The 18874-nt window shown below is 37.1% G+C and overlaps 1 protein-coding gene across 2 annotated transcripts; it reads right to left on the minus strand.

The window, feature by feature from the left end:
- Positions 1-11057: 11057 nt before the first annotated feature.
- On the minus strand, positions 11058-18627 carry LOC131001967 (cell division control protein 48 homolog C-like). Of its 2 annotated transcripts, none has more exons than XM_057928627.1 (10): positions 17815-18627; positions 16449-17014; positions 15165-15317; positions 14645-14761; positions 14453-14554; positions 12563-12751; positions 12393-12457; positions 11943-12144; positions 11393-11468; positions 11058-11314 (listed from the first exon to the last, which is right to left on the minus strand). In XM_057928627.1, the coding sequence occupies exons 1-10, from the start codon at positions 18581-18583 to the stop codon at positions 11250-11252; spliced, it is 2304 nt and encodes a 767-aa protein (XP_057784610.1). In that variant the 5' UTR covers positions 18584-18627; the 3' UTR covers positions 11058-11249. The 2 variants fall into 2 exon arrangements, with proteins under 2 accessions (XP_057784610.1, XP_057784609.1); XM_057928626.1 differs by having other exon boundaries at positions 11393-11515.
- Between the last annotated feature and the right edge of the window lie 247 nt (positions 18628-18874).

The raw sequence follows: 18874 nt of genomic DNA on the forward strand, positions 1-18874 counted from the left end.
CTGTGACAATACGCGTTGCATAAAAATTAAAAACAATGTAATTTTTTTTATACATGTGGCATAAGAGAGAGAGAGAGAGAGAGAATCGCCTAATTAGTCCTCTTCTTCTCCAGCATCTGGAGCGGCGGACGTCTTCCGCTTCTCCTGGTGGCACTTGTCGGAGGCCTTGCCGGTGAAGAAGCTGATGAACTCCAAGCGCATGGGGAGAAGGATTGTGGCTTCAGATATGGGGATTTCTTCCCATTTGACTCCGATTTTTCCTCATCACTCCTTCGATTTCATCCGGCTCGACTCCGATTTTGGAAGGTTGAAGGCAGAGGAGGATTGTGGCTTTCAGATCTGGGGATTTCTTCCCATTTGACTCCGATTTTCCCTCACCACTCCTTCGATTTCATCCGGCTCGACTTCGATTTTGGAAGGTTGGAGGCGGAGGAGGATTGTGGGGAATTTGTGGATTTGGGTGTTCTGCAAATTTGGGGATTGTCGGCTCTTCACTACTGAAATTCGTGGCATGGTGTAGTGCTTGTGTCGTGTCGTCGCGTTGTGTGGTGTTTGTGTCGTGGTGTGGTGTTTGTGTTGTGGCTGGTGGAAGGCGGCGGCTGGAGACGAGACTACGCTGTGCGGTGCGGCGGAGATGGAGAATGGCGGCGGATGGAGGATGGAGATTCAGGGAAAGGGGCGGAGATGGAAGATGGCGGTGAGGCGACATTCATATGAGCGAAGAAAAGACGAGCGATGGAGGATGGAGGATGGAGGACGGCGGTGAGGCAGCGGAAAGAAAGCGAGCGATGGCCTGTGACGGAGAAGAAGAACGCGTTGTGCTCGGCGGTGGCGGTGGTGCTCGGCGTCTGGAAAAGACGGCGGATCTGGAAAAGGCGGCGATCGTGCTCGACGTCTGGAAAAGACGGAGAAGAAGACCGAGATTTTCCTCTTTTTTTCTTTTTTATTTTAAATTATACTTACTCAAGAAACGACGTCGTATTACTTCCCCGACGATTAGTCCACGTCTGCAATTTCCGGCAGCCACGTCAACTAGGCTTAAAGTTATGGTCAACGCATGTGCAAATCACAATTAAATTTAAAGATCATGTATTCTGAGGCCAATTTTGAAGGTCATGTGCAATTTGCAAATTCGGTGAAAGTTCGTGTATTTTTTGGCTATTAACCCAATATTAAATTATAATAATATTAAATTAAAGAACAGATTAAAACAAAAATAAAAATACTAAATTATGAGATGAAAAAGTACTCCCTCCGTCCACCAATTAAAGCTCCATTTGAGGGTGGGCACGGAGACTAAGAAAATTGAAAAAGGTGTTGTGGGTAGTTGACTAAAGTGATAAAATAGTTGGCTAAAGTGTTAAAAGTGTTGTATGGTGGGTCCACTAGTGATAAAGTGTAATAAATATATAATATAAAAATGATAAAGTTGTTGTAAAGTGGGTCCAATAAATCTATACATCTTAAGACACAACTTGTGGATCGCCTATTTTACCCCTATTATATATATTTAATTTTAAGGTTATTTTATATACTATATATTTATAAGAAGTGACAATAGACATCTTTAGCCAAAAGCATATAGTTTATGACTTTGATAGCCACCACTTTTAAAGAATGACTTTGGGGGTCAAAATGCATTGAAAAGACAAACATGCCCTTACTAATTACTAAATAAAAATAAAGCAAAATTGAAAAGAAAATTATTTGACTTAAAGAATAAAAAATAAAAGAAAAATAAGAAAGGTTAATTAAAAGAAAAATAGATCAGATTTGAATCAAATTTTTTCTCTAAAATCGGTTTCTCTCTCTCTCCATAAAACACAAGCACTCACTCTCCGACGCAGACAACGGCGTCGCCGTCCCCCAGAAATCCGATTCCTTCAAGTGGTTCTTCAACATGAAAACCGCCACCTTCGAGTGGCTCTGCGGCCTCCTCGAGCTGCTCCTTGATTGCCGCGACCCCGTCGCCCCCCCCGCTAGATCTGCCCGCCGAGACCCGCCTCGGAATCGGCCTGTTCCGCCTCACCACCGGCTCCGATCACTGCGAGATCTCCGCCCGCTTCGGAGTCTCCGAGGCCGTCTCCAAATTCTGCATCAAGCATATCTGCTGCGTGCTCTGCACCAACTACCGATTCTGGGTCGGGTTTCCGGGCCACGCTGAGTTGAAATCGCAAAGAAATGCAAACCTCTTTCTTGTGTCTATTTGTCCTTGGGTCGAAGAAGAAGGCGTTGATGCAGGAGTTCGGGTGAAGAAGAGCACTGAATTTTGATTTAAATCTTTAACTTTAACATCCTAGCATTATATTTTGATTTTTTTGTTTTAATCCTTGGATGCTGCAGTCTAGATTTTGACTTTTATATTTGTTTGGTTAGTAAAGTTTGGAGCTTTTGTGGTTCTCTTGAATGTGGGGAATTTAGTAGTATTTTGTTTTGTATAAATAAATAAATTAGTTTAATTATCATTTAATACTAATTTAATTAAATAAATAAATAAATTATTATTATTGAATGTATTAATATATTTATTAACTAATGAGTTGGAGCTCGCTCAAAAAATCTTAATTAGTTATTACTAAAATTTAATAAATATTTATGTTTTATAAATTAGCTAGTTAATTAAATTTCTAATTAAGTATATTAGTTATTTTTAATTAATTAAGTTACATATTATTTATTATTTTTAAATATTTATGAATTAGCTTAATTATCATTTATATACTAATTTAATTAATTATTATTGAATTTATTAATATATTTATTAACTAATGAGTTGAAGCTCAAGCTCATAAAGATCTTAATTAGTTATGCCGAATAAATGGTAGTTTGTTCACAATTAATTGTGTATGCTCAACTGTGTACTCTAGTTGTGTACTATCATTGTGCACCGTAGAACTATTACTTTAGCACGATTTTAAGATATTTGGGCAATAGAAATTAAGAAATTTAACTTCCTAAGTTCATTTCAATGTTTACCACATCAAATTGGATACTTGTTTTTAAAAATCTTAATGTCTCATGCGATATATGTCCAATGATTGGATACTCGTAAAAATCTTAATAATTTATTATTAAAAATTAATAAATATTTAATTTTGTTAAATTAGCTAGTTAATTAAGTGACTAATTAGGTATATTAATTATTTTTTTAATGAACTCTCTTTTAATGTATGAGTTGACTCATTTTGATTGAATATAATGCCTATTAATTGAAATTGCATACTTAATTTCACTTAATTGCATAGGAATTACTAAAACATGCCCCGTTTGTGGTCCACTGTGTACGTAGTTGTTAAACTGTGTACGTAGTTGTGCACTGTCATCGTGCACCGTAGAACTCTTACTATTTTCCCGATTTGAAGGGCATGGGGCATCTGAAATTTGGATTTTTAATCTCCTATGTCAAATTCAAGGGTTAACACATCAAATGGAATACTTGTTTTTTTATCAAACACGTCTCAATTACTACGATGCTATCATATGTACTCTAACACGTACTCTTAGTATACTTAATTCTCATGCGATATATGTCCAATATGTTTGAGGGGGTAATGGAATTGAACACTATTGACTCATTTTGAATTGAACCCTTAATTTCACTTAATTGCATATGAATTACTAAAACATGCCCCGTTTGTGGTTGACTGTGTATTCCTCGATTCACTGTGTACGTAGTTGTGCACTGTCATTGTGCACCGTAGAACTCTTACTATTTTCCCGTTTTGAAGGACTTCGGGCATCAGAAATTTGGATTTTTAATCTCCTATGCTAAATTCAAGGGTTAATACATCAAATCGAATACTTGTTTTTAATCAAACACGTCTCAATTACTACGATGCTATTATATGCACTCTAACACGTACTCTTAGTGTACTTAACTCTCATGCGATATATGTCCAATGTGTTTGAGGGGGTAATGGAATTGAACACTATTGTCTCGTTTTTATTGAATATAATGCCTATTGATTGAAATTGCATACTTAATTTCACTTAATTGCATCGGAATTACTAAAACATGACCCGTTTGGGGCAAAATGTGTACGTAGTTGTTAAACTGTGCACGTAGTTGTGCACTGTCACCGTGCACCGTAGAACTCTTGCTATTTTCCCGATTTGAAGGACATGGGGCATCGGAAATTTGGATTTTGTATCTCCTACGTCAAATTCAAGTAATAACACATCAAATGGAATACTTATTTTTTATCAAACACGTCTCAATTACTACGATGCTATCATATGTACTCTAACACGTACTCTTAGTATACTTAACTCTCATGCGATATATGTCCAATATGTTTGAGGGGGTAATGGAATTGAACACTATTGTCTCGTTTTTATTGAATATAATGCCTATTGATTGAAATTGCATACTTAATTTCACTTAATTGCATCGGAATTACTAAAACATGCCCCGTTTGGGGCAAAATGTGTACGTAGTTGTTAAACTGTGCACGTAGTTGTGCACTGTCACCGTGCACCGTAGAACTCTTGCTATTTTCCCGATTTGAAGGACATGGGGCATCGGAAATTTGGATTTTGTATCTCCTACGTCAAATTCAAGTAATAACACATCAAATTGAATACTTGTTTTTTATCAAACACGTCTCAATTACTACGATGCTATCATATGTACTCTAACACGTACTCTTAGTATACTTAACTCTCATGCGATATATGTCCAATATGTTTGAGGGGGTAATGGAATTGAACACTATTGTCTCGTTTTTATTGAATATAATGCCTATTGATTGAAATTGCATACTTAATTTCACTTAATTGCATCGGAATTACTAAAACATGCCCCGTTTGGGGCAAAATGTGTACGTAGTTGTTAAACTGTGCACGTAGTTGTGCACTGTCACCGTGCACCGTAGAACTCTTGCTATTTTCCCGATTTGAAGGACATGGGGCATCGGAAATTTGGATTTTGTATCTCCTACGTCAAATTCAAGTAATAACACATCAAATGGAATACTTGTTTTTTATCAAACACGTCTCAATTACTACGATGCTATCATATGTACTCTAACACGTACTCTTAGTATACTTAACTCTCATGCGATATATGTCCAATATGTTTGAGGGGGTAATGGAATTGAACACTATTGTCTCGTTTTTATTGAATATAATGCCTATTGATTGAAATTGCATACTTAATTTCACTTAATTGCATCGGAATTACTAAAACATGCCCCGTTTGGGGCAAAATGTGTACGTAGTTGTTAAACTGTGCACGTAGTTGTGCACTGTCACCGTGCACCGTAGAACTCTTGCTATTTTCCCGATTTGAAGGACATGGGGCATCGGAAATTTGGATTTTGTATCTCCTACGTCAAATTCAAGTAATAACACATCAAATGGAATACTTATTTTTTATCAAACACGTCTCAATTACTACGATGCTATCATATGTACTCTAACACGTACTCTTAGTATACTTAACTCTCATGCGATATATGTCCAATATGTTTGAGGGGGTAATGGAATTGAACACTATTGTCTCGTTTTTATTGAATATAATGTCTATTGATTGAAATTGCATACTTAATTTCACTTAATTGCATCGGAATTACTAAAACATGCCCCGTTTGTGGTTGACTGTGTATTCCCCGATTCACTGTGTACGTAGTTGTGCACTGTCGATGTGCACCGTAGAACTCTTACTATTTTCCCGATTTGAAGGACTTCAGGCATCGGAAATTTGGATTTTTAATCTCCTATGTTAAATTCAAGGGTTAACACATCAAATCGAATACTTGTTTTTAATCAAACACGTCTCAATTACTACGATGCTATTATATGCACTCTAACACGTACTCTTAGTGTACTTAACTCTCATGCGATATATGTCCAATGTGTTTGAGGGGGTAATGGAATTGAACACTATTTTTAATATAAATATAAATTTAGAAAGTTCGTATAAGCTCGATTATGTTCACGAGTCTTAAAGTATTAAATAAATAAATCATAATTGCTAAACAAATAAAATTCTGTGTAGATACAATTTTATACTTTTATTACTAAGAAAAATAAATCACAATTGCTAGATTATCACTCTTGATAAAAATCCAGTCAATCTACAACCAAATCATATGATTGGAATCCTAAATAATCATTTATATGGCATGAATACACATTCATCAAAGTTTGCAATCATCAGGAGTTGTTTTTTATCAACAAAAATAATAACTATATTCCAAAGCAACATGTGTGAAATTGCAATAGAAATGTAAAACAAAATGAATTATATTACTCCATAAGTGAGAAACGAAAAATGGGAGTAAATCAAATAAACCTTAAAAAAAATAATTTCAGTGGGAAACACCATAGTTTCTTCTATGCTTTCTTCCTCAAAAAATCCTCAAAATTATCTCTGCAACTTATCTTCTTCACATTTTCTCAGCAGAAAACACAAAATCATACATTTCCATGGCGATTCTCGCATCACTCCCAAATCCAAACCTCTTCTCATCCCTCCCCACCACCCCACCACCCTCCGCCCCCTCCCCGCCCCCCAAACCCCCAATTCCACCCCCCAAATACCCTCCGCCTTTAAAATCCCAGCGCCGCCAAAATCCAGACCCTTCCACCAACCCCGCCTTCACCGCCCACCACCGCAGCTCCAAATACTACAAGCCCGTCAAGCCCGGCCAGAAAATCCAACCCGCCAACGACGATCGCGCCGTCATCGTCGGGCATTCCGGAATCTCCTACCACTTGCCCGGCGCCCCCTTCGAATTCATGTACAGCTATTCCGAGACGCCTAAAGCTCAGCCCCTGGCGATGCGGGAGCCCGCGTTCCTGCCCACTCAGGCGGAATTTCCGCGCCACTTGGCTCCGTCTGCCGCTGTTCCGTGAATCGGCGAGAGTCGCCATCGGCGTCGGATCTCCCGACTAAACCAAAGCCTCCGTTTCTCAGGATCGACGCTGCTGCTGCTTCTCCGGTACTCTCAACGGGGAAGGAGAAGAAGTCTCTGTTCGGGCATCCGAGTGCCGCCGCACGTTCAACGGGGAAGGAGAAGATGTCTCGGTTCGGGTGAGAGGTCGTCGTTCGCCGTTCGTTCGGGAGAAAGTGAGGTCGCGGTGGGGAGAAAAATAAGCAGTTCCAATTTTTCATTCTGTTTTTTTAATTATTAAGGTCAACTTTCAATTTTTTATTTTGTTTTATTACAAATTTTTCAAGTCAAAATTTGATTTAAATTTTGTTTTATTTTTATTCACTAATTAGTAAGGGCATGCTTGTCTTTTCATTTCATTTTGACCCCCAAAGTCATTGTTTAAAAGTAGTGGCTATATAAGTCTCAAACTATATGCTTTTGGTTACATATGTCTTTCTCCCTTATAAGAATATATTAATTCATTAAATATTACATTTAATTTATGTGATATATATATATCTATAGTTATTGATAAGGCTTATAGATAAATATTTACATTCAATAAATTATTAAATAAAAGTAATGAATTAATAGATTTTCTAAAATAATAGATTATCAAATAAAATAATATTAATTACACGTACAACGTACGTTCTTTCTGCTAGTATAGAAAAAGAAGAAAAGTAAAAATGTACAAAAAAACACAATAAGATTTTAATTGGTGGACAAAAATTTAAGTGCAAGTAGGGCTTTAATTCGTGGACGGAGGGAGTATTAGATTTTGTACGTACGACACTCACTATCGGCTGGGGAGTTCGAATCCCAGCTAGCGCCTTTCTCCCGCTTCATGTTTTTTCTTTTCATTGTTGAAAATCCATCAAAAGAAAAGAGAGAAAAAAGATACTCTCCGTCCTATTAGTAGTATCTCACTTTTTTTTTGGGTTGTCTCATTAGTAGTGTCTTATTAGATTATGAGTAGATTAGAGATCTTTTTTGTGGCCACAAGAGTGTTGAAACTTTTTTTCTTTTGGTGGTGAAAGTATTTGGACGCCTATGATGTACTTTGTTATTTGGCAATCGGTACCTCTTGTACCGTTGCATCCGGTAATATAAATCTATTTTCCTGATAAAAAAAAAATAGTGTCTAATTCCCTTTATGGCACTATTCTTCCTCTCTATACTTAATATTTAAATAATTTTCATCAATTCACTTTATCTACTTTCTACGCACTCCTAATCTCTGTGCACAAAAGAAATGAGACACTACTAATGAGACGGAGATAGTGTTATTTTATTTAAGAAGATCGTATTTACAATTTCATCGAATTAAAGCGAAAAATTATAGGTTTGATACATTTAACCAAATACTATAATACTTTTCGTGCAATGTACAAGGAATATTGTATATATTATAAATTTAATATTATTATATTACTCCCTCCATACTCATAAAATGTATTCAATTTGTCATTTTCATTAGTACACATAAAATGTATTAAGTTTATTTTTTATAAGTTTTTCACTCACAATAAAGTGAGACTCTTATTTCACTCACAACATATTCAACTATTTTATTAAATCTCGTGTCATTTAAAAATGGGTTAAATGCATGTAATAGCATGAACTTTAGTCGAATTTCAAATTTAGCACGAGCTTAAAAAGTTCCAATTTATATGGATAACTTTACTCCGTGTTAAATTTTATCACCAATTTTTGACGTGGCTTGCCAGCACAAGCTTCCGGGCGGTGAGCATAACATTGCATTTTAATCGCCAAGCTTTCTCTCTCGTCGGTCTCTTTCTCTCTGTCGATCACTTTTCTTCCAACACCCCTTCCTCCTCCCAAAGCCAGGGCGGCATAAGGAGGGGGAAGACTGACGGCGGCGGCCTGTGACTCATGCGGGAGATCAGACTCTCGTCTGGACGAGACGAGACGAGCTCCGCCGGAGCAAGGGGCGGTGGGATGAGACGAGCTCCGCCGCCGCACTCTCATCTTTGCAGGTTCTTCCCTCCCCAGAACCACCCTCCTCCACCGCGCCGCCTGTTCTTCTTCTTCTTCTTCGATTTTCTTCCCTCTCCGAAAAAACCCACCTTCGCGCTGCATCTTCTTTTTCTTCTTCGATTTTCTTCTTTCATGCTTTAGATCTTCAGACTATGGTTGTAGATCTTGGTAAAATCTCCGACTATGGTGTAGGCTGAGCATGCTTCTCCGACCATGCTCCTCTCTCTCTCTATCTCTATCTCTATTTCTTTCTCTATTCAGTGCTAAAATTGAACAGAGTAAAGTACACATTTAAGTTACAAATTTATGACATGTCATTTGGAAGACACGTCATTGACACGTGGTTCACGTCATTGCCACGTGGTTCTGAAATTTCTGCCGGAAAACAAATTGGTGCTAAAATTGAACACGAAGTAAAGTTACCCATATAAATTGAAACTTTTTAACCTCATACTAAATTTGGAATTCGACTAAAGTTTATGATATTATATGCATTTAATCCTTTAAAAAATCATACGTTTTATGAGGACAAAGGGAGTTATAAACATAAATTTCACTATAACTTTTATTAAGTTATAACGAAATGTAAAAAATTTAGAAATATATATAAATTATTGTAATTTTAAGATAAAATTTAGAAGCCCCCTCCCAACTTTTGCATTTTTTTGTTATAAATAATTTTTTTATTTTAAATATATATAATTATAATAATAATAATGAAAAGTATAATACATTGTTTTAATAATTGTAGTATCCATTGTTAATTGCTTAGCATTTTACATTAATTTGTTAAATTTATGTTATTTTTATCTTATTTTCCTTTGTTAGTTAATTTTTAATGTTGAATTTGAGTCAATCCTCAAGTTAAATTATAGTATTATGAACTATTAACAATGAAAATTAGTTTATTTTTTTAGAAGATAAAACAACTTTTAGAAAATGTATAGAAGTAAGTCATTATATGCTTTCAATGTACTTGTTATTGAATTGCGAACAATAATTTATTATATTAAGTGATTGCTAAAAAGATACATGAAAAATAATTGTACGGAATGTCTAAAATATTTTTATTTGGGGACGCCTGATACAAATATTTTCAGATGCCATAATAATAAATCCTGAATCTACCCCTTCTTCCAAAGTTTATGTTAAAAATCAAATTAGCTCGAAAGTCTTAATCAATTTGCGAACAATTCAAATTCGAAGGGAACACCGGACTAATCAAAAGTAGTTATTTTCTTCTTGGGTTGATGGTAGTCTTTACTCTATTTGAAAGACAAAAACAAAATATACCCACTATAAAATAAATGAATAAAATGTACATTTTTTGGGGTTGAGAGGACTAAGATACTCTTAAAACAAAAAGAAAATACCAAATAAATCCCTTCCCCCCCATCCCTAAATCGCAGACACCTCTCTCTCTCTCTCTCTCTCCACCGCGCCATTGGCGCTTCCACACTTCCGCCGCGCCCTCCAGCATCTCCACGCCGTTGGTGCTTATAATTGGTAGTGAATATATATGTGCAACTTCAACATCAAACACAAAATGAAACAATGTTGAAATATTCATCTTCAAAACCCTCCAAGCTTCTTCAATTGTGGGTTTCTTCGATTCGATCATAATCCGGTGGTTTGAAATGTATATTGGAGTCTTCTATACATGAGTTACTGTTATTCAAAACTATTTTATGATTTATGAACATCATTTTTGAATTGAGTTGATATATTTCGAAGATTCGCGTGTTTGTTCTATAGTGCTCGATTCGCAAACTTCGTTCGGCATGCTCGACACTTAATGTCGAGCAATAGTTCAAACGCTCGATATCTCCTCCTTGCTCGACAGTTCTTAGTTGCTCGACACTCGATGCTCGAGGTGTCGAGCAATAGTTCAATGCCTTGCTCGCCAGTTCAATGCTTGACGCTTGACGCCTCCGCCTCGCTCGACAGTTCTTAGTTGCTCGACACGTGTTGCTCGACACCTTGATGCTCGACGCTTCAGTGTCGAGCAATGCGCAAATTACACATAAGGGTAAAAATGTCCTAAGTGGGTAGATTTTATTGTTTTGAAAAAAAGTGGATATATTTTATGTTTCATCTTTCAAAAAGGGTATATCCCATTTTGCCTCTTTATTCTTTTTTTGCAATTTCTATTTTAAAAAAGTTGTGGAGAAGCATGTATTTTTCGACAATTAGTCCAACAATATTTATACCAGAATCCAAATACTAAAAAAACTACAAAGATCCAAAGCACATAGACATATTTCGACCCGGTCTCGCACAAATATTTGTTACGTTACTAACATGCTCAAAAATATGTGTTGAAAACTCACTCCATTCACATATACATACATCTATAATTACATAGGGAAGTTAACAAATATCTACCAAGGCATAGATTCCATCTTCTTCGCATGAAGCTCCCAGTTCTTGACTTCCTGCACCCAAAAATATCAAGACGTGAGGTGATGATACGAGTCAATAAATGGAAAAACGCAGTAGCAAACCAGCAGCACCGTGGATGAGAGAGACGGGGAGACTTTCGCCAACGCCCTCTTGAAATCTGCATCTTTGATGGTCATGCAACCCCCACTGGACAATGACGGTCGATCAATGGCAAAATGAGAAGCTTCTCTCATCTATCATTTAAAGAAAATTTAACGCTTATCAAAATTTCCGTATTACCACATCTGAGAAGGACAACTGTTGCCAAAACATTACATTGATTTATGTCAAATAGTCAAAATAAAACCTGAACTATCTCACATTCTCAAAAATATCTTGAATAATCGAATTTGACCAATTAATACTCAAAAGTACAAACCCAGACAAATTTTCCTGCATGTGATGACTCTGAACGTCAGAAATTTGATGTGGAAATACACATGTAAAAGTGAATTTTTTTAATGCCACATGAGAGAGAGAGATAGAGAGAATAAAGATGTATTTGATTTTTTATCCTTTATTTTTAGTCTCAACCAACCACCTCCCCTTTATAATAGCTTGTAGAAAATAAAGGCTAGTGATACCCGTAGACATTAAAATGCTGATAAGAATGAGACATACCAAAGCAGATAGATCGTCACCACTAAAATTTCCACAAGCTACGTCTTTTCCTAGGGCCATCAGGTCCACATCGGCATCTATTGGCTTGCCTCGAGCAAGAGCTTTCAATATTGCTCCTCTTTCTTTTGGAGTAGGAAGAGGAACATACCGAATTGCACCAAAATAATCTCTGATGGAAAGGATATGACTCATGATCTCTGGCCTGCCAATATATCAGCAAGATAAAGAGATGTCAAATGTGTGTGTGTGTTGGCCTAACGGTAGGTGGTTAATGCCCAAGGCCTGAGGTCCTGGGTTTGAGTCCACCGTCGTGCGGTCTTTAAATATATTTATTTACTTGTGTAAGTTATCAAAAAAAAAAAAAAAGATGTCAAATAAGGGCATAGGTATCAATAGTGAACCATTTCAGCAAAATATTTTCTGCCTTTTGAACCATGAAGTATCCCTTACCTACTTGATGCACCAATCACGTAAACACCTTTCTTAGTCGATAAACTACCGGTCTCTGATACTAGCTGCAATAGAAGATATTATCATCCTTATTAGCTAAACACGTACACATGTTAAGTGATAAATACATTAATAACAAAGGCAACATTGACAAAGTGCCATTTGTAGACCTGTCTAAAGTCCGGCCATGGCCAATCGCCCCAATTGTTTCCGTCTTCGTCATCGTCATCGTCTTCGCCTTTGTCTTCACCTTTGCCTTCGCCGTTGTCCTTGTCCTTGTCCTTGTCCTTGTCCTTGTCTTCCTCTTCATCTTTGTCTTTGTCTTTGTCTTCATCGCCACATGAGGTCATTACGTCCAACTGACAGAAAAAGACGTTGGGCATAAGCGATATAAATCATTCAATAAACACCAACACGTACATAACAGATGAGTTGAGCACACTTTGACTAATATATTTGGGAAAAGAAAGGGGAAAAAGAGGACATCATGTCTAAGGCATGTAAAATATTGTGCTGGAGACAAAGAACGTAAGGCCCCGTTTGATAGTTTTATTAAGATATAGCAAGATAATTTAAATAAAGATAAATAGCGTAGATAATGAGTGATAAATATCGTATATTTGTGTTTGATAATTAGGATAAAATTCTTTAGATAACTAATTTTTTTGTTTGATAGACAATATATAACTTAAGATTAAATTAATAAATTATTCAATTTTTTTTTAATAAATTACCCTTTTAATTAAAACAAAAACTATCAAACTAACATGTGTTACAAAGTCCCAAGCCCCACCACATTATCGATTGGACACGTCCACCGCCCCCCCCCCCCCCCCCCCCAAGCCATGCCTTCCTCCTTCTTCACAGCTCACACGTCCTTCCCCCGCCCCAAAACAATAAAACCACCGCCATTGGAGCCTTCCTCCTTCACAACTCACACGTCCGTCCCCCTCCCCCCTCCCAACAAGAAAACCACCGCCATTGGAGCCTTCCTCATTCTTCACAGGCTCAGACGTCCGTCCGTCCCCCTCCCCATCCCCCCAACCACCGCCATGGCTATAATTGTTGATCCCAAACTCACAAAAACCAATTCTCTCAACCGGATCCCCATAAACCATTTCACGAAACCAAATTTCTTCCCCTCAATTCACGATTTTTATAAATCAATTCTCTAATTTAAACCAACTACACATCAAATCAAAATCCCACAATTGCGATCAATTCTCCACAAACCACAAAATTGGTGGATCGATTCGCTGTCGATTTGGCAGACTGAACACTCACTTGCTTGCGACTTCTGCCCAGGAATTACATGCCGGATTAGAAAAATTGAAATAAATGAAATGAATTTCAGGGACAAAGTCGAGAGAACTTGAATTGTTATCTCATACACTGTACAAATCGAGATTAAAGATCTCGTGGTGGGCGCTGGATCAATTATATAGCTGGAACAGTGGAATTGCTGCGGGCCTTGAATTAAGTGCGGGCTTGGCTTATAAATAAATTACCCTATCAAACAGCAGATAAGGAGAGATAAACAAGCAATATAGGGCTTATATCCCCTATCAAACACGCCCTAAAAATACCAGATATAATTCTTAGGCTCTTAGCAATTTCAGGAATGTTAGGAATTTCTATCAACTAGGTAAACCTAAATGGAACAGATCTCCGTATTGTATTAGGTTGATTACATGTCCATTTAGACTTAGAACTTAAATTTTTAGTCCTAATTTTCTTTTATAGGAATTGATGATTCATCCCTTCACATAGTCAATTCTGGTCCACAACAATTTTACTCGGTGTGGCATCTTTGAAAAAATTGCAATTTTAAATGGTGATCTCTAAAACTTTCTTATTTGATTTCTCATGTAAAACTCACCATCATCAAATATGTGCTTTCACAGTGGTGAATTGAGTATTTACAAAAAAAACATACTTCTAACAAAAGGCATGCGTGTAGATATTGGCAGTGACTTCAAAGATGAGTACATTTTGGAAGCATTTATATACTAGGAATGATACCATTATCAGAGAGATAGAAACAAAGTAAAAGGAAGTACCTCATCAAAGAAAACTATACATGGAGGGTGAGAATTTGCATAACTGAAAATATTTTGCACCACCGTATCACTCTGATCGCCAAACTTCAGTAGTTCACGGGCCTTTATGGAGAACAAAAGTAACACAATAAAAAATCAATGATCTTTAATGGTTACAACAATATTAAGATAAAACGTCACCAGAAAGAGAACCTTGATATGCATGAAATTGGCTCCTGCTTCTCTAGCCAAAGCCTTGACAATCAATGTCTTTCCACAGCCAGAAGGACCATAAAGGAAAAAGGTGTCACAATAGTACACCCGAAGATCCTATGAACAGATAAGCTTATTAAAAAAATGCCAAACTCCAAGAGTCGAGCAAGAAATGATAACTAGGAAATCTTATGTCACCAAGCTTTCATTCTCAATGATTGGTCAGCTGGCTAGTTTCATGATACACGAGGTAAAATCGTGCGAGTTTGGCAGAATAGCAATAAATTTGCTAGAAGAACAAGCATATGACACAGGAAGACATGACATACAAGCATGTAAAAACTTGGGATACTAAATTGCTTAATGAAACGATCAAGTATCGTTAAAGGAAAAGAAACTACCTTATAAAGTTCAAGAAACTTTATACCCTTAACTATATGATGGTAATATTCCTGCCAGAGTAATTGAAGGCCTCCAACTACAACTATAAATCAGCTCAACAAATAGGAGAGGAAACTACCTGATAAACTAGAGGAAACTTTATAGGCTTAACTACACCACGTTCAAACTCCAATTTCAAAAATTGAAGGCCTCCAACATCACCCCACTTTGCATATGGTGTGGTGGAGAAACCTTCCATTTTAGCAGAAGGGTGAACCAACATACCAGCTTCCTGCCATCAGTTAAATGGAAAATTCACATACATCAACATACACAAAAAAGTTATAGGAACAAGGACTTGGAAATGATGTAAAACTGCAAACAGAAACGGTAAGAAGAAGCAATATATGGAGTTACATACATTGAGAGGACACATTTTCTTTGTTTCAATATTTTTAAGCCAGATGGTGAAAGGTGGGAAGTTTTAGTTAATTTAAGGCTCTCATCAGTGTATACAGTAAGCTAATATATAAAGTTCAATTTTGTATCCACGGATATGCCACAATTTATCCAGGACTAAAATCTAGTTTCAGGGGTAATTTTGAAAACTGAAAGATAGACGCTATAAAAAGAAGGTATCCAGATAAGGCATGTTGATTGGACAAGGTAAAAGCCTTATGTTAGTATAATGATAAAATATGATCATATTTTATTCTGCCTGGGAAACCATTTAAAAGATGATGTTAAAAGCCTTAAAAACACTACCATGCCATAATCCAACCAGTTAACGCAATAAAGAGGCACAAAAATGATAAGCTCAAAAAAAGAACAACGTCAGAATCAAGTAAGGGCAAGGTACTTCATTTTAAAGAAGAAAAATGGCAACCTTGTCACATATTCATGCCCATACTTGACAAGAAACAGGAAGAATTTTGAAATTAAAATGACTGATGAAACCCCTCCATATCCCTATTGTTTACCCACAATTCTGTCTCTGCCTTCTAGGTTAATACACGCATATCAAGGGAACAACTCCACTGCCCCCACCCTCACCCCTCAAACCAAACAGAATGATATTGTTCGTATGCTACACTTGGCGGGTGCTCACCACATAGAATAGCATAAAGGTAGGGTGTAACAAATTACTGATCAACAACCTGGACAGAATGAAGAAATATTTTTGAGTGGGTATCTAGTTGTCATCGCACATCAATAGTTCCTTCTCATATTATTACATTACATTTATCAAGCAGCAGAAAAGATTAAGGGGTTCACTGGTCCACAGGGACAGTAAAAAAAAATCTTTTAAGGATACAAAAATAAGAAACAAAAAAAGGTGAAAAAATTATGAATTAATCCAGTATCAATACTCAACTCTCTTTTTACCAACTTGTAGACAGTACAAGAATAGGAATAGGATTACCACAAAATGATGCATGGCTATGCTGAGGTTCTCCAGTTCTTCATCTGAAAATGGTTTTCTGGAACATTCTCTAAACGAAACGTCAAATCCCAGTTCTCTCTTATCCTTAAATACTCTATTGTAAATGGCTCTTTTCACAGCAACCTTACGAGCCTCTTTTACTAGTGCTACCAAGTCTCCTGCTACAAAACCCAGAGTCCACTCAGCTAACTTTGAAAGATCAAAACCAACTTCAAGCTTAAGATTACGTGTTAGAACAGATAATATGTCACGCCGATCATATTTCTCTGGAACACGTATACGAAATTCACGATCAAACCTCCGCCTTAAGGCGGGGTCAATAGCATCAGGTTTATTGGTTGCTCCAATCATCAGCACATAGCCAGGTCCACTATTAGAACTTTCAGAATCAGAACCGTCATTTACAGGTTCATCCATGCAAGCCATCAACTGTTTTACTGGGCACGGACGCAAACTTCCCATTTCTGAAGTCAATGCATCAATTTCATCAATGAACACAATAGATGGTGCTTTCCGGTATGCTCTGCAGAACAATTCTAGGGTACCTGAACATGGTTCAAAAAAGTCAAATGGGAAAGAAATGGAAACACATTACTAATGTTTGAGGATTAATTCGATGAAGCAAAACCGTTGGAAAAGTGAACTATACACAGGTTTAGCAAGATAAATTGAAGTGAATTGGGGAGAGCCACTTTAAAATATGAATAAAAAGATAACTTAGCCTACAATAAGAGCCCTATTTGGTTTATACTTCGGTAGATCTTAAAACATTTAGTTGATTCTTTGAGAATACTTGCACTCATGTGATTTCCGAAATGGTGAAGAGTGATGTATAACAGAGTACAACAACCGAGCTGTTTTTGGTTGCATACAAATTCTACACACTTTGAGATTTGTGAACATGTAGTTCAATCACATACAACAAAACCAAGATAGCATATAACCACAAGTTTATATATGCCAACTCACAAATAAGACTCCATCAGCAAGAATATACGCTTAAAGCTGACATTAACGCAATTCTTAGGTCACATGAACAAACATCACACACTTTGCACGCATAAGTCATACGATGCAGTCCCTCTAAATAAAATGCCTTCAGTTGACACCAACATTCCGGAAAACACATCACACAATTTGCACGGTCATGTTGTAAGATGCAACCCCTCTAAATAAACTGCATTCAATGGCCACGAGGATTCCAACAAACACATCACACAATTTGCATACGATGCAATCCCTCTAAAGAAACAGTACTCAGTGGCCATTGGTATTCCAACAAAACATTACACAATATGCCATATTAAGTCGCCCAATGCAGCAACCTTGACATAAAATGCAATACCTGTAACTCCAGACATCAGTGCAGCAGCAGATGTTTCAAAGAACGGCACTCCAGCCTCATTGCCAAAGGCTCGGGCCAATGCGGTTTTCCCACACCCCCGAGGCCCGTGCAACAGAACTGCGGTCATAGGTTCAGCTCCAAAGTGGCGTAGTAACTTCCACTGATGCAGTGGCAAAATCACCTCCCGAAATTTATCAATCATCATATGCAACCCACCAAAATCACTAAACAGTGGCCAGATATTCACATCCCTCCTCTCACCTTCGCCATTCTTGTTCATCTCTGTCTTACCATCGCCTAATTCATTAACTCCCTCTAAATCCCCAACAATTGCCCCATTAACCCCATTCGCATCCCTCCTCGCACCGTCGCGCATCTTTCTCCCATCACCACCAGATTCATCCCTCTTAGAAGGATCGACTTCCCTACCGTTGGAATCCGAATAACTAGCAGAAGCGTATGCCCTAAATACCTCAATTTGCCTACTCGCATTCCGAGTCTCGTCTATTTTTTGCCGCTTCCTAGTTGGCTCGTCCATGGCATCGTCTCTCCTGCACGAAAGCGGAGTAATGCTTCCGGGAAGTTGGAGCAGAGGAGCTCCACCAGTTGCACTTGCGGTGAACTGTTTTCGGCCGGCGACGGCGGACTCGATGTGGCTGCGCAGAACTTGTTCTTCACGCGGATAGAGAGGCCCAACGGCGCTGCCTCTTTCTCCAGCCATGCTCGATTTTTTGCCGGAAAAACAAGTTTCCCGGTGACTGGAGGGCATGTTTAGGTCACTGCAATATGCACACCTGTTCGAATGATAATAGTAATAAACTAGTATTTCAAATAAATAAATATAAATATAAAATAAAATTACAAAATAAACAAATGTAAATTAATAATTTTAATAATCCACAATTAATCAATATAAGTAATTTTGAATTTTGTTTTCCTAATAATTGAAATATCAATTAATTATTTTTAGTTGATAATGTGTTTTAATATATAAATTATTCAAAAATAAAAAAGCAAGTATATAATTGTATAAATGATAATGAGTTATTCTTTAACCAAT

This window comes from Salvia miltiorrhiza, chromosome 8 (genome assembly GCF_028751815.1).
Source record: "Salvia miltiorrhiza cultivar Shanhuang (shh) chromosome 8, IMPLAD_Smil_shh, whole genome shotgun sequence".
Classification (NCBI taxonomy): Eukaryota; Viridiplantae; Streptophyta; class Magnoliopsida; order Lamiales; family Lamiaceae; genus Salvia; species Salvia miltiorrhiza.